Consider the following 13,931-nt stretch of genomic DNA (forward strand, 5'->3'; position numbering starts at 1 on the left):
TCTCTCTTTTCCATCCCTTTTCTTTATTCTTTTCTTTCCCAGTCCATTTTCCTCTCACACTTTCTACTCCCTTTCCTTTCCTATCTTCTTCCATATGTTCTCTTCACTTCTCTTCCCCTTCCTCTCTCCCCTCTCTTTCTCACTTTATTTTCTTTTCCTCTCTTCCTTTCTTTTCTTCTCTCTCCTTCTCCCCATTTTCTTATCTTTTCTCTCATTTATATCCCTCATATAGGAGATGATGGTTCCCCCTAACTTGTCTTCTCTAGGAGACAGCATCACTCTGTGATCTGAAGTCTCATAGAAAAAGTGTGAAAATCATTTGTCAACATATGGCATCCACTCCTGCACTTACAGGTATGTGTTGAGATTTAATGTCTGTTATAGTTAGATTTTTACTTCTCTCAGAGGACTCCCATAGAGCATGTTGGGAATCTCCTTTCCATAACAATTTTATGCCATTAAGTAAAATCCCTCTAAGCTGGATCATAATTGTGATGTGATACTTATGTGAAGGCACTCTTGGAAATGAGGTTCTATGTAAAGTAATAAAAATAATACTTACCAGATTTATAGACAACATGAAAATAGAAGAGATAGTTAAGATATTGGGTAACAGAAGTGGGATTCAAAAAGATCTTCATAAGACTACATCAATATAAATCAATCTAAGATGATACCTAGAGATAAATGTAAAGTCTTCCATTTGGGTTCAAAAACTCAACTTTACAAGTACAATATGGGTAAGGCAAAATCAGATAACAGACCACATTTTTTTTAAATGGGATTTTAAATTGACCCCCAGCTTAATATGAGCTAACATTTTGAAATAGAGATAAATTGGCTCAATTTCTATTTCATTAAAATGAATTCCTCTACTCCATATTAAAATGATTTAAAAGCCTTTACTTAATGCTTTCCAATGACATGGAACACACTGACCCAAAAGCTGATGATTTCATTTTTAGATTGCTAGTCAGGATAATCTCCTTGCATTTGATGAATTCAAGTCACCTGGCCAATCTACTATCTTCAAAGAACTTGATGGGCCTTAGTCAGTAATCTTTGAAAGATAGTAGAAGAAAGGAAAAGTACTACAGAATTAGACAAAAGCAAATGTCCTGATTTTTTAAAAAAGAAAATGACAATACCAAACTTTGATTCCTGGATTCTGGATTCTAATAGTATATAATAATATAATTCTGGATTATATTATTAGACAGAAGTGAATACCTAGAAAAGGAAGCAGTAATCACAAATAGAAACCATGATTTTAATAAGACTAACTTCATCTTGTTCTATAAGCATATCAAATTGATAGAATGCTGTAAACATAATTTACTTGGGTCTTTAGGAAACTATTTGAAAAAAATGTCTGGAATAATGTAGTAGAAGGACAAAGAATAGCAGCCCAGAGTATGAATACAGATTAATAAATAACACATTCAAAGGAAATAAACAGACATTTAAATGCTAAGAAAATTACAATTAAAAGGAGAAGTTGAAAATGGCAGAAACAGGCACAGAGACATAAAAAAACTAATATGGAGAATACAATTTAAAAATTCAAAAATTCATAGAAGCAAGAAACAGCAGATTTGTGGTGGAGAGTGAAATTACATAGAATTGATAACAGTTGGATATATAAGTTTTTTTTTCAATCATTGAATTATCCAAATTCCTTAAAAGCAAAACAAAACAAACAAAAAAACCTACAGATTATAAACAACCCAGAAAATTTAGAAACATTTTTAAAAATCTGAACATTATATTTCAGAAAATCAACACAACCATCAAAATCAACCACTAGATGTTCATAAGGAAGGGCTCACAATTTAATATGTATAAACATAAGGTAGTTAAATTCCTCCCCAGATAAAGATAAGGACAAAATACTACTAGGGTGAGAAAAATTGAATAAATAACTCACTTCTCAAGAAAATATTATTAAGATGAGAGGGTACTTTCTAAGTGTTCTATTTAAGGGTCATAAGAGAAGTTGGAAATTAAATACAACTTTTGTAAAATTTAGGAATATAGACCATCAACTCAGCATTTCTTAAGATAAGTGATAAGGATTTGAAAAGCAAACTGAAAATGTATGGAGAACTATTCAATTCAAAGGAGTCTCTAAAAATGACTAAATTTTCCAACCTAAATAAGAACAGTCTTTAGAAACAAAATAAAACATCTGCCTGTTTTAATGTGAGAACTTGCAAGAGATTTTGTACTGGCTAAATCTTCAATGATTTCAAAAGTGCATTTAAGAGCAAAAAAAGGAAAGGGAAGAGGAATAAAAGGAAAAGGCAAAATAAAGCTCTAATCCTTGATAAAGGGGAACTACAGATTGAGATGTGACACCCTGAGCTGAAGAAAGAACTCTAAATATGATCTAGCTAGATCAGAGTACTATGAAAGTATTATATGTTCCCAATCCTGGACAGCATGCCTTTCTTAATATACCATAAGTTCATATTAACTTTTGTTTTTAGTATGTTCTAGTATGTTGCCAGTAGTCCCTGTTCAGCTCACTGGACTTAATTTACAGATACTAATCCTTTCTTCCATTAAAAAAAATCAAAACATTTTATTCTTTCTTTAGTGGTGTAACATCTCTCCCATCCTTCAGGATGCTTAAATATCAGTGAGAATGATTCAGTACTTACATTTGCTAGTTATTTTATTACTCTGGAATGTACTTCATTAGTTCTCGTATTCTTGAAAGAATGTATTGGAATCACTGATTTAGAGCTGCATTTAGAGATGCAAACCATCTAGTCTAAATCCCTACATTTTGCATAGAAAGACATTGCAACTCAAAGAGATAAAGTGATTTGCTCAAATTCATGAGTGACAAGCACTAAAAGTATGATTTGAATCCTTGTCCTCTGCCTCTACAGTTGGCCCTTCCCCCCTTATATTGCGGTGTTTAAACTGTCCTCTCATTCTCTTTGGCAAAAAATAGAGACTCAAGTAGTCTTCTATAATTGTTCCATTTGTCTTGAGTTGTTAATTTAGTGTTTTGTGATGTTCCTCCCTTCCTCTAAATGCCAAATTTTTGTTGTTTTTTGATTTCGACACCAGCCTCCATTCATGACCATGTCAGTCTTCTGAATTCATTTTTCAAACTTTCACTTTTTTTCACCTTCCATTAAAAAAATAATAATTTACACATTAATCTCTTTAGGCAACTTTACATTTATTTCAGATTGGATCTTCTCAAAGCACTCCAACTTATTTGTATTATCGAAGTAGCTAGAGCATTAGAACTAAATTTCTGAAGACCTGAGTTCAAATCCAGCCTCAGACATTTATTAGGTATATGACCCTGGGAAAGTACTTAAAGCTCTGTCTGCCTCAATTTCCTCATCTGTTGTAAAGCTGGAATCTACCTCCCAGGATTATTGTGAAGATAAAATGTGTGTGTGTGTGTGTGTGTGTGTGTGTGTGTTTTGCTGAGGCAACTGAGGCTAAGTGACTTGCCCAGGGTCACACAGCCAGGAAGTATTAAGTGTCTGAGATCAGATTTGAACTCAGGTTCTCCTGACTTCGGGGCTGGTGCTCTATCCACTGTGCCACTAGCTGTCCTAAAATAATAGATTCTTAAGGTGCTTTGCAAATCTTAAAGAGCTATATAAATGTTAGTTATTATTGTTTCAAAAATAGTACAAAATTATTGGATGTCCAAATACTAAATATAGTGGTCCAGATTAAGTCTGATCAGGCCAGAGAACAGTCAAATTCATTCCATTATGTTTGCACATGCACACACACACACACACAACACATTCATACAACTTACACACACACACACACACACACACACACACACACACACATGCACACTCCTTGTACTAGATACTTATAAATGTAACATTTTTACCTATTTTCTCATTCTCTTGACATTGTGCTTTCTAATGATCCCAACTCACACTTTGCCATTTCTTTCTTTATCTTCATTTTTCTTTATAGATGAGAAACTGGGTTAAATAACTTGCTCAGAGTAACATGGCTAGTAAATATCTGAGGGGCTCATGGAAATGAGACTTCCTGATTTCAGACCTGGTGCTCCATTTACTGTACTATCCTAGCAGCCCCTAATCCAATATTATGCAGTGATTTTAAACCCAATAACATAACATTAATTTGTCCACATTTATTTCATCTTATTTGAGTCTTCCTTGTTAAAAAGTTGTGGATGGCATGGGGGTTTTATTTTAGGCCTCTCAGATTTGTATTTTTGAGAACTTGACAAGTTTACCTTCTCTGGCTTTATTGATAAAAATATGATGAGTGTATTTAATGACCAATATTTGAGTGCATTAAAGCAGTTTTAAATCTACATAATTGTACTATAATTTAACCCCATCTCCCTAACTTGCTCATAAAAAAGGAAGAATGGGAGCATTTGTCAAACGCCATGATAAAATCTTTGCATCCTGCAGTTACAATATTCTAACTTGTCAAAAAAGGAAAGATTAGACTACCATGAATTGGTTTTAATGAAGCTGTCCCTGCTTTGAACAATTAGAGTATGTCTTTAATATGCTCTATAGTTATTCCAATGATACAAATTAATTTTTTTTGCCAATGAAACCCCTGGATTTTTGTTGAGAATTGAGATTATTTGCCAATCCTATAGCACTTCTCCTTTGTGATTAAAAAAAAAATTGACAGCAACTCACCAATTATATAAACATATTTTTTCTACACCCTAATATACCTGATGTAAGATTAGAGAGAGACTTACTGAAGGAAGCTAAGTGCCCTTTTGCTATAATATTCATTTTTGTTTTCCACTCCCTACTAATCATTTCTTTTGTACTTTTAAATCCAAAGATTCTCTCCTTGTGGGGAAAATTGAAACAAAATGAGAGTTGATGTCATTCAACCTTTAAATCATCTTCCATTGTCACCATCTTTTCCCCCTCAAAGAATATTTCCCAAATAGCTTTTAAAAATCTTTGTTGTACTTACCACTCATCAACTATCTCAATCTAGTCTGGGCTTTAGTACACCTGGATTATTCGAGGATCATTCTTTTGTACTCACCCTCAATTATTTATCTGTTTCTTTTCTATAAATAAGGGTACAGATAGGGCCAGGTTTATGTTTCATTGGTATAAAGAACTCCAAATGAGAAAATTCCCTCTATCAATTTAAGTGGCAAGTCTGGCACTTAAGAGTCTTAGAAAGTTGTCTAGAACAGAGATGTCAAATAGACAGAACCCTAGGCTATATTATTTCTCCATCCCTATCAATGGAAAACATTTGGCAAAATAAGAAAAATACAATAGAACATAAACAATGTTGATAGATGATTTTGAGAGTCAATACAAGATCTATGGGGATCCTTGTGTGCAGTTTAATGGCCCCCATTTTTATTTAAGCATGGTACTATTGTTCTAAAGCAGAATTCTTAAACATTTTCCACTTGTGACCCCTTTTCACCTAAGAAATTTTTATGTGATCCCAGGTGTTTAGGAATATAAAAGAGGCATGCAAATCAAATATTTACTGATAATAAATCATGATTTTGCAAACCCCACATTCAATTATGTGATCCCATATGGCATCGCAACTTACAATTTAGGAAGCTTTGCTCTAGTCTAGAACATTACGAAGGTTGACTCGCCTAAAGTTATACTGCCAATAAGTGTCAGAGATGGGATTTAAATCCAAGTCTTCCTAGTTCTAAAACTAGATATTTTCTGTATAAGAACATTGGTCCCTTGGAATAGTTCATCATTGTCTTCATCAGAATCACTTTTTATTTTGGGTTTTGGTATTTCATTCTCTTTAAATATTTTTCATTAAACTAAATGCAAAATTAGAAAGAACAAAATAGAAAAAGAAAGAAAAGAAAATTTAAAAAAAGAAAAGAAAAATTGTCATGTGCTTCACAGAACATCAGGGAGTATTAAAAATATTTAATAATAAATTTCCATTTCAAGAAGCATATATTGCAATGGAAGAGTTTATATTCATGAATATCCATCTTCTCTTTGCTTTCTTGTAATTTATTCTTTTGTTCTCCACTATGCACTTTTTGCTTTACTCTTTTTTTCCACTTCCATCCCTCCTACTTCCTCCAAGCAGGCTACAGTTAATCACAGATATATTTATACACACATGATATCCAAATATATATATGTATACATCCACACCCACACACATATATTTATATGCACATACCCACACATACATGCATTTACACATATATAAACATGCATCTAAAACAATATTATGTAGCTGACATATAATATAGATTTCTCTCTTGTTTGAATCTTTAAGTTTGAATTTGAGATCAATGATTCCTAGATAGACTTATCTTATTCCTTCCTCCCTTATTTCTTGATAGATTTTGGAGACTGCCATTAAAATGCCATTAAATATTATTCTAGGACCTGCAGCCTTTCATTGTAACTGCTGATAAACCCTATATAATTTCAATTATAGCTCCAGTATATTTGAATTTTTTTTTTTGTTTCTTGCAAAATTTTCTCTTTGATCTGGGGATTTTGAAATTTGGTAATACTATTCCTTTGTGTTTTCCACAAAGGCTCTCTTGAGGTGGGGATTGGTGAAATTTTTCTATTTCTACTTTGCCTTCTTCTTCTATCACTCCAAGACAATTTTCTTTGATTATTTCTTGTATTATGGTGTCAAGATTCTTTTTTTTTTGTTACAGTTTTCAGGTAGGCCAATTATTCTTATATTTTCTCTTCTTGATCTGTTCTTCAGATCTGTTGTTTTTCTTATAAGATGTTTCACATTCTGTTATTTTTTTCATTCTTTATACTTTGTTTTGTTATTTCTTGGTCTCTTATAGCTTTACTGGCTTTCCCTTGACCATTTCTAATTTTCAAAGAATTATTTTCTTCTTTAAGATTCTGTATCTCCTTTTCTAATTGGTTAACTTTTTTCATAATTTTCTTGTTTTTCTTGTATGGTTCTTTATATTTTTAGTTTTTCCTCCATCTCTTCTGATTTTTTAAGTCTTTTAGAGTTCTTCTATAAATTCTTTCTAGGCAGGTAGCCATTTAATGTTACTCTTCGAGGCAGAATAGACTTTTTTACTTCAGTATCCTCCTCTAAAAAATGAACCCTGGTCTTCTCTATTCCCAAAGTAAGTTTTTATGATTGGGTTCTTTCTTCTTTGCCTGTTAATTTTTTTTTTTTAGTAAGAACTATTAGTATAAGCCCCTCCAACTGCTTGCTAATGCCTATAGCCAGCAGCATTCCTGCCCCACTGTTTCTGCACTAATGAGGTGTGCTAGTTCCTTCTTGCCCAAGTCAGCATCTCTGCAGCACAGCTAGACCTGGCATTTCTAATCAGCAGGGATTCCTTCCTGGACTCACGATTCCTCCCTCCCCCCCTCCTCTGCCAAATCCCCAGGCTATCTGGGAAGTAAAAGGTCCTGTAGTTAGGGCTGGGACTCCACTAGCTGGGAACTCAGCTAGCCATTGAGTTTTCTGCTAGCCTGGAAGTGTTTATACTTCACAGCAGTTAAACCTCAATAGTGGGAGATGGGGTCTTCTACAAATTCAGGTCTTTCTCTTCAGTTCTAGGATGTAATGTTCAGCCTCAAATCTTTTTTTAAATTTTTTTTTGTAAGCTTATGTTTACCCTGAGGCACAAATTTGTTCTGTTTATGGACAAAATTTAGAGAGCTTGAAATTTTCTGACCTACTGTACCATCTTCTCTGAATCTTTGCAAGTCACTAAACCCTTAGTTTCTTTTTCTTTTCTTTTTCTTTTTTTTTATTTCTTTATTTACAAAATGAGAGGATTAAATAGTATCTTTCTCACTGGGATGTTGTGAAGGTCAAATTAGATAATATGTATAAAGTACTTTGTAAACCTGGAATCATTCTACAAATGTTCACATGATGGTGATAGTCATATGTTACAGAGTTCTCCTCATTTATCACTTTAGTAACCTTGTCAAAAGAGAAGACTTAATTTAATCCACATCTTCCTGAGAAACTCCACAATATTTCTTAGTACTGTTCATCTCTTTATTTTCTAACTGCTCACCAACTAATCCTTTAACAAGACATTTTGAGAATTATAGTAGAAAACAAAGTCAAGAGTGTTCTAACATCCCATGTTATAAATAAGTTCTAATCTTCATTAAGCTCTGACATTCTATCTTCAAGCACTCTCATGTTCTGAGTTCCTTTACAACTTTAACATCCTATTTTTATAGTATCTCTTTCAGCTCTAAAATGTTCTTTGTTCTAAAGTCTCTTTTATCGCTGACATTCTTTATTTTATACTTGTTTGTGGGCTAAAATTCTATGAATCTTCTATGCTAAGTAACCTATTTTTCTCATCCTCAGAATTCAATGTTCGAGGAGATGATGAAGTATAACATTAGGGAATTTCTTTTTTCATTGGTTTGTCAAGTGTCTATGTCACAGTATATCTTTCCCCAGCAGGTCTGTGGTAATCAATGGCTTTTCAGATTGGGTGTAATTTCATAGGATGACCTGAACCAACCAGAATCCTTCTGTGCCTGCTGTACAGTTTCTTGAAATTCCATCTTTGTGGTTGTATTCTTTTGGACTTTAAGACTTTGATATTTTACATATTTTTAACATTGACTTTTTCAGCCACTAAATAGTTGTGTAACATTGACTAAGTCATTCAAACTTCCCAGAGCCTCACTTTCTTCATTTGTAAAATGAGCAAACTAGACAAGATGAGTTTTAACGTGCCTTCCAGCGCTAACAATCTATAAATATCTAAAATGCTTTGCTTACTTTATATCATTTGATGTTCAAAACAGTACTCTGAAATAGGCAGGACTATTATTTTATAGACAGGATATGATCTCAGACATCAAATGACATTCTCAACATCACACAGCCAATGTATAGCAATAAATCTGGAATCCCAACTCTTGGCCGGTGTTTTCCCCATTCTACCAGCTGACCTGTTAAAATGGAAAGATCCCTTTTGTCATTGTCTCCATTTATATGGAATTGTTTATTGAAACATTGTTTCCATTTGTTTATTGAAAAAGAACATGGATTCAGAAGACCTGGACTTCAAGTTTTGATTTCTGCTTTTACTAGTTTGTGACCTTAAACTGATCACTTCATCTATCTGATCCTCAAATTTCAGATATATACAATTGAGAAAATTCTATTTGTAATATCTGGCTCAGAAAAGACTCAAGAAAGTGTTTGGAAAAATACTATGTAAACCTTAAATTTTGGATTCCTAAGAGTTTTAGTGCATTTAAAGTTCTAATAATTTCTACTGTTTCATAAATTGAAATAAGGTTAAACTTATTAAAACATAATGCATCAAAACTTTTGAGAAATCTTATACTATAGGAATGAAAGCTTGGCACATTCTTATTTTTGAAATAATAAACTGAGCTTCATTAATATATTAAACCTTCTCTGAAAATTCCAGATATCCTGGAGGAAAAGAATGGCAATAGCAGCTGGGACAGCAGTAGTACTTCCGGATTCATTCTCTTGGGACTCTCCTCAAATCCTCAGTTGCAGGAGCCACTCTTCATCATATTCCTTAATATGTACTTGATCATTCTTCTTGGGAACTTGCTGATCATAGTGGTCATCCGTTCAGACTCAAGGCTTCATACCCCAATGTATTTCTTCTTGAGCATCTTGTCCTTCATTGATATCTGCTTCACCTCTGTTATTATCCCCAAGATGCTGGTGAATTTCCTGTCAGAGACAAAGACCATCTCCTATATAGGCTGTCTAGTGCAGATGTACTTCTTCATGGCCTTTGGAAACACAGACAGCTATCTCCTTGCTTCCATGGCTATTGACCGGTTGGTAGCCATCTGCAATCCCTTACAGTATTCTGTGATCATGAGTCATAAGCGTTGTGTCATTTTTGCAGTGGCTTCCTGTATGATCTCACACCTCCATGCTCTTTTACGTGTGTTGCTCATGTCCCGTCTGTCTTTCTGTGCCTCCCACGTCATCAAACACTTCTTCTGTGACACACAGCCAGTGCTGAAGCTTTCTTGTTCTGATACTTCTTCTAGTCAGGTTGTGGTTATGACAGAGACACTGGCTGTTATTGTGACCCCCTTCTTATGCATAATCTTCTCCTACTTGAGGATCATTGTTGCCATCCTCAAAATCCCCTCTGCATCAGGAAAATGGAAGACCTTCTCCACTTGTGGCTCCCACCTCACCATTGTGGTACTGTTTTATGGAAGTGCTATCTATGTCTATTTCCGTCCTCTGTCCAGCTACTCTGTGGTCAAGGATAGAGTGGCCACAGTCATGTACACAGTGGTCACCCCCATGGTGAACCCCTTTATTTACAGCCTAAGGAACAAAGACATGAAACAGGGTCTATGGAAATTGAAGGATAGAATTAAGTTCTAGAAATCATAGATTCATGGCACCAGAGACACATCAAACACTAAAAGTGAAAGGATCTTTAGAACATAAGAATGTTAGAGTGAGAAGGAAATTTAGAATAGAAAATATTATAACATAAAATGTGAAAACCAAAAGAGATCTTAGAGATCATCAAAGATCCAACCACTTTATGGTACAAATGAGGCATTTGAAGCCCAGAGCAAGGAGACTTTACAGTGTCACAGAACTAATTATTGTTTTATGGTGGAAAGAACAGACATATACCAAGGAGATTAAGAGTAAGAAAAGAGTACTATATATTTGGGGAAAGTGTGCATTATTAGCCACCAGAGACAAACTCTACCAAATTCACAAATGTGCCAAAGGTCAGCTCTAATTTCATCAATTCATTTATTTAATATACACTGAGTAGCACTTGGTTTTTGCAAGGCACTCAGTTAAGAAAGACTATAATTAAGGGTAGGAAAACTGGGGTTTTATTAGAGAGCATCAAAATTTAAATAGTTTTGATAGTTTTCATTCTCTCTTGCCTATTTAGCAAAAATAATTAGTTAAAATAAGTAGCTACAAAATGATTCTTCTTCCCCAGCACTGGTGAACTCTGACATGTTTCCAGCCTTATCCTTTCATTAGTCCCAATGGTCCCAAGTCCCTGGGTCCCTCTACTGAGAGAGACTTGAGTTATAAAATCTTTACTTAAGGCTTTGCCTTTAAAAGTTGATTTGAGCAGTTCCAATAAAGCAGTAATGAACAGAACCAGCTATGCCAAGGGAAAGAACTCTGGGAGATGATTATGAACCACTACATAGAATACCCAATCCCTCTATTTTTGTCCTCCTGCCTTTTTGATTTCCTTCACAGGCTAATTGTACACTATTTCAAAGTCTGATTCTTTTTGTACAGCAAAATAACTGTTTGGACATATATACATATATTGTATTTAATTTATACTTCAACAACTTTAACATGTATTGGTCAATCTGCCATCTGGGGAAAGGGTGAGGGGAAGGAAGGGAAAAGTTGGAACAAAAAGTCTTGCATTTGTCAATGCTGAAAAATTATCCATGCATATATCTTGTAAATAAAAAGCTATAATAAAAAAAGAAATTTTTTTTAAAAGTTGATTTGAGGATATACTTCCAGCAGCGTGACACAGTGAGTATAGAGCTGTCTTCTAAGATAGGAAAACCTGTACTATAGGCTGGCCTGTGATATATACTGTCTCTATGGCTCCTGAGGAAGTCACTTAATTCCTTAGTGCTTTAAGTCATTTTGTAAGATTATAAACTGCAGAAAAAGTGCTGACCCACACTGATGGAAGAAGTTTCCTCACCTGAGACTTCCCTCTACAAATGAAATCAAAGGTCAAGTTTCTGTCTCTTTCCCAGTATGCTTCTCTGACTTCTCTCTCCCAATAGCCTTCTCTGGCTACATCTTGCTAGTTCTAGGTTTCAGATTTGTTAGTTTCAGCTCTCTTACTAAGTGTTCCTCATCAGGACCTCAAGATACTCTATGAGGAAATGGTATGGACCATGGAACTTGTGTGATAGTCTAGGAAAATTCTCCATCTATTACAAAGATAATTTTCTGACTCAATGAAATCAAAGCTGTCATCCTAACAGAGCTCCAAACCTATTGAGAGAAAGTCTCTTTAAGGATGGGGCAAATTACACACAATAATAGGAAGAAAAGAAGCTCCAGAAAAGAAGCAGAATTTTCTCATTAATTAGATATTCTTCAGGAAATCCTTTAGTGCAACATGTTTCCTCAAATAGCTTACAAGTTGTTGCTCTTAAGCCCATTCTGTTTATTTTAACATGCCCAGATGATCAGACCTTTTTTTTTGCACCTATATTTTTGCCACTTATTTACTCATACACCAAGGAGACCCATCTGTGGGAAATGTAGAGACCCATTTGTGGGAAATGTACTGTTTATTTGTAGCTCTGAAGTAGTAAACTACCATTGAGTCAACACAATGACTAATCAAGATTCCAGAAGACTGATCTATCGCTTGACAGAGAAAATGGATTTGAAGAACAAAATAAGATATTTATGTTTAGACATGGACAATTTAGAAATTTGTTTTTGCTTGGTTATGTGCATTTGTTATAAGGATTACAAGAACATTACAATGAAAAATAAAATTTTGTTACTAGAAAAATATGTTTACCTAGTTACAGTGGCCTCTTTCTGATTTCTCTGACAAGAGAATCTATTATCTGATTCCAAAAATTTTCACAAACTATTTTCCATGTTTAGAATTTTCTCCTTCCTGATCTTCACCTCCTATAACTGCAAATCGCAGTTAAAATCCAGACTTCTGCCTGAAGCCATTATTACTCCCCTTTAGTTCTAATAACTCCCTTGCTTATTATTTTCAATATATCATGTAAATAACCAATTTGTACATAGTTATTTATATGTTGTCTCCTCCATTAGAATGCAAATTCATCAAATGTAGGGATTGTCTTTTGTCTCTATTTGTATATCCAGTGCTTAGTACTTTATCTGTCACATATTAGGTTTTAAATTCTTATTGACTGATTAACTGACTATTTAAATGACTTACCTAAAATGACTCAGATAGCAATTAACAGAACTCAGTCCCAGTTCTGCTACTTGCTACTTGTGTGGCCCAGGACAAATTATTGACTACCCCTCATCTATGCCCACCTCATCTATCTGCCTCATCTATAAAATGGTTAGACTGACTCAGATGAGATTAGACTTCCAGAGCTTTCTAGCTCTGCACCTATGATCCTTTGATCAAGAACAGAATAAAGATAAACTAATCTCATTTCTTCTCTTGGCAGGATTACTTATATCAGAATAATGTCTTAGATAAAGTTTACCTGGATTTAAGCAAGATATTTGATAAAGTCTGCTGTGCTAATCTTGTGGAAAAGATGGAAAAACATGGGCTACATTTTAGAATGATTAGGTGAATTCAAGGCAGCTGAATCAGCAGGAGCAAACAGAGAAATGGGAAAGAGACCACTGACACTAGGTAAACTTTTTTTTTCTAGTAAGAAAAAGTTATTTTTCATTGTAATTTTCTTGTAATCCTTATAACAAAGTAAACAAATTAATTTAAACTTAGGCTACATTGAAAGGTTTATGTTCAAGAAAAAAGAAATAGTGCTTCTTTACTTTTCCAATATCATTCTTTATCGACACATTCTGTTCAGTACTTGATGTCATATCTTAGCAATGATATTGATAAATTGAAGAGCATTCAACAAGGGGTCAACCAGAAGAGTGATGGAACTGAAGATCATAGTATGTAAAGATAAGTTGAAAAACCTGATGAAAAAAGACTTAAGAAAATTAGTATAGTTGTTTGCAATATAATGAGTTGTCATATGGAAAAGAGATTCCATTTGTTTTGCTTATTCCTAGTAGACAGCATCAAGAAGTAGAAGTCTAAAAGAAGATTTAGGTTTGATATGAGGAAAAAATTTTCTAATACTCAAAAAAAGTAGAATGGGCTGCCTCTTGAGATAATAGGGTTTCTTTTTAGATAGGTCTTCAAATAAAGCCCAAATGAC

General features: G+C 34.1%; 1 protein-coding gene across 1 annotated transcript; it reads left to right on the forward strand.

Moving 5' to 3' along the window:
- Positions 1–329: 329 nt before the first annotated feature.
- Positions 330–10,383, forward strand: LOC127546791 (olfactory receptor 1L4-like). The gene is made up of 2 exons (XM_051973733.1): positions 330–354; positions 9,428–10,383. Exons 1-2 carry the CDS (start codon positions 330–332, stop codon positions 10,381–10,383), a joined length of 981 nt encoding a protein of 326 aa, XP_051829693.1.
- Positions 10,384–13,931: the final 3,548 nt, after the last annotated feature.

The sequence above is a fragment of the Antechinus flavipes genome, chromosome 2 (assembly GCF_016432865.1).
Source record: "Antechinus flavipes isolate AdamAnt ecotype Samford, QLD, Australia chromosome 2, AdamAnt_v2, whole genome shotgun sequence".
NCBI classification, from domain to species: Eukaryota; Metazoa; Chordata; class Mammalia; order Dasyuromorphia; family Dasyuridae; genus Antechinus; species Antechinus flavipes.

Excerpts from the sequence above, each read along its gene's own strand:
- LOC127546791 (XM_051973733.1), top strand. The coding sequence starts at position 330 with ATGGCATCCACTCCTGCACTTACAG. Across the intron at positions 355-9,427 it reads ATCCACTCCTGCACTTACAG|ATATCCTGGAGGAAAAGAAT; the intron begins GTATGTGTTGAG and ends TGAAAATTCCAG.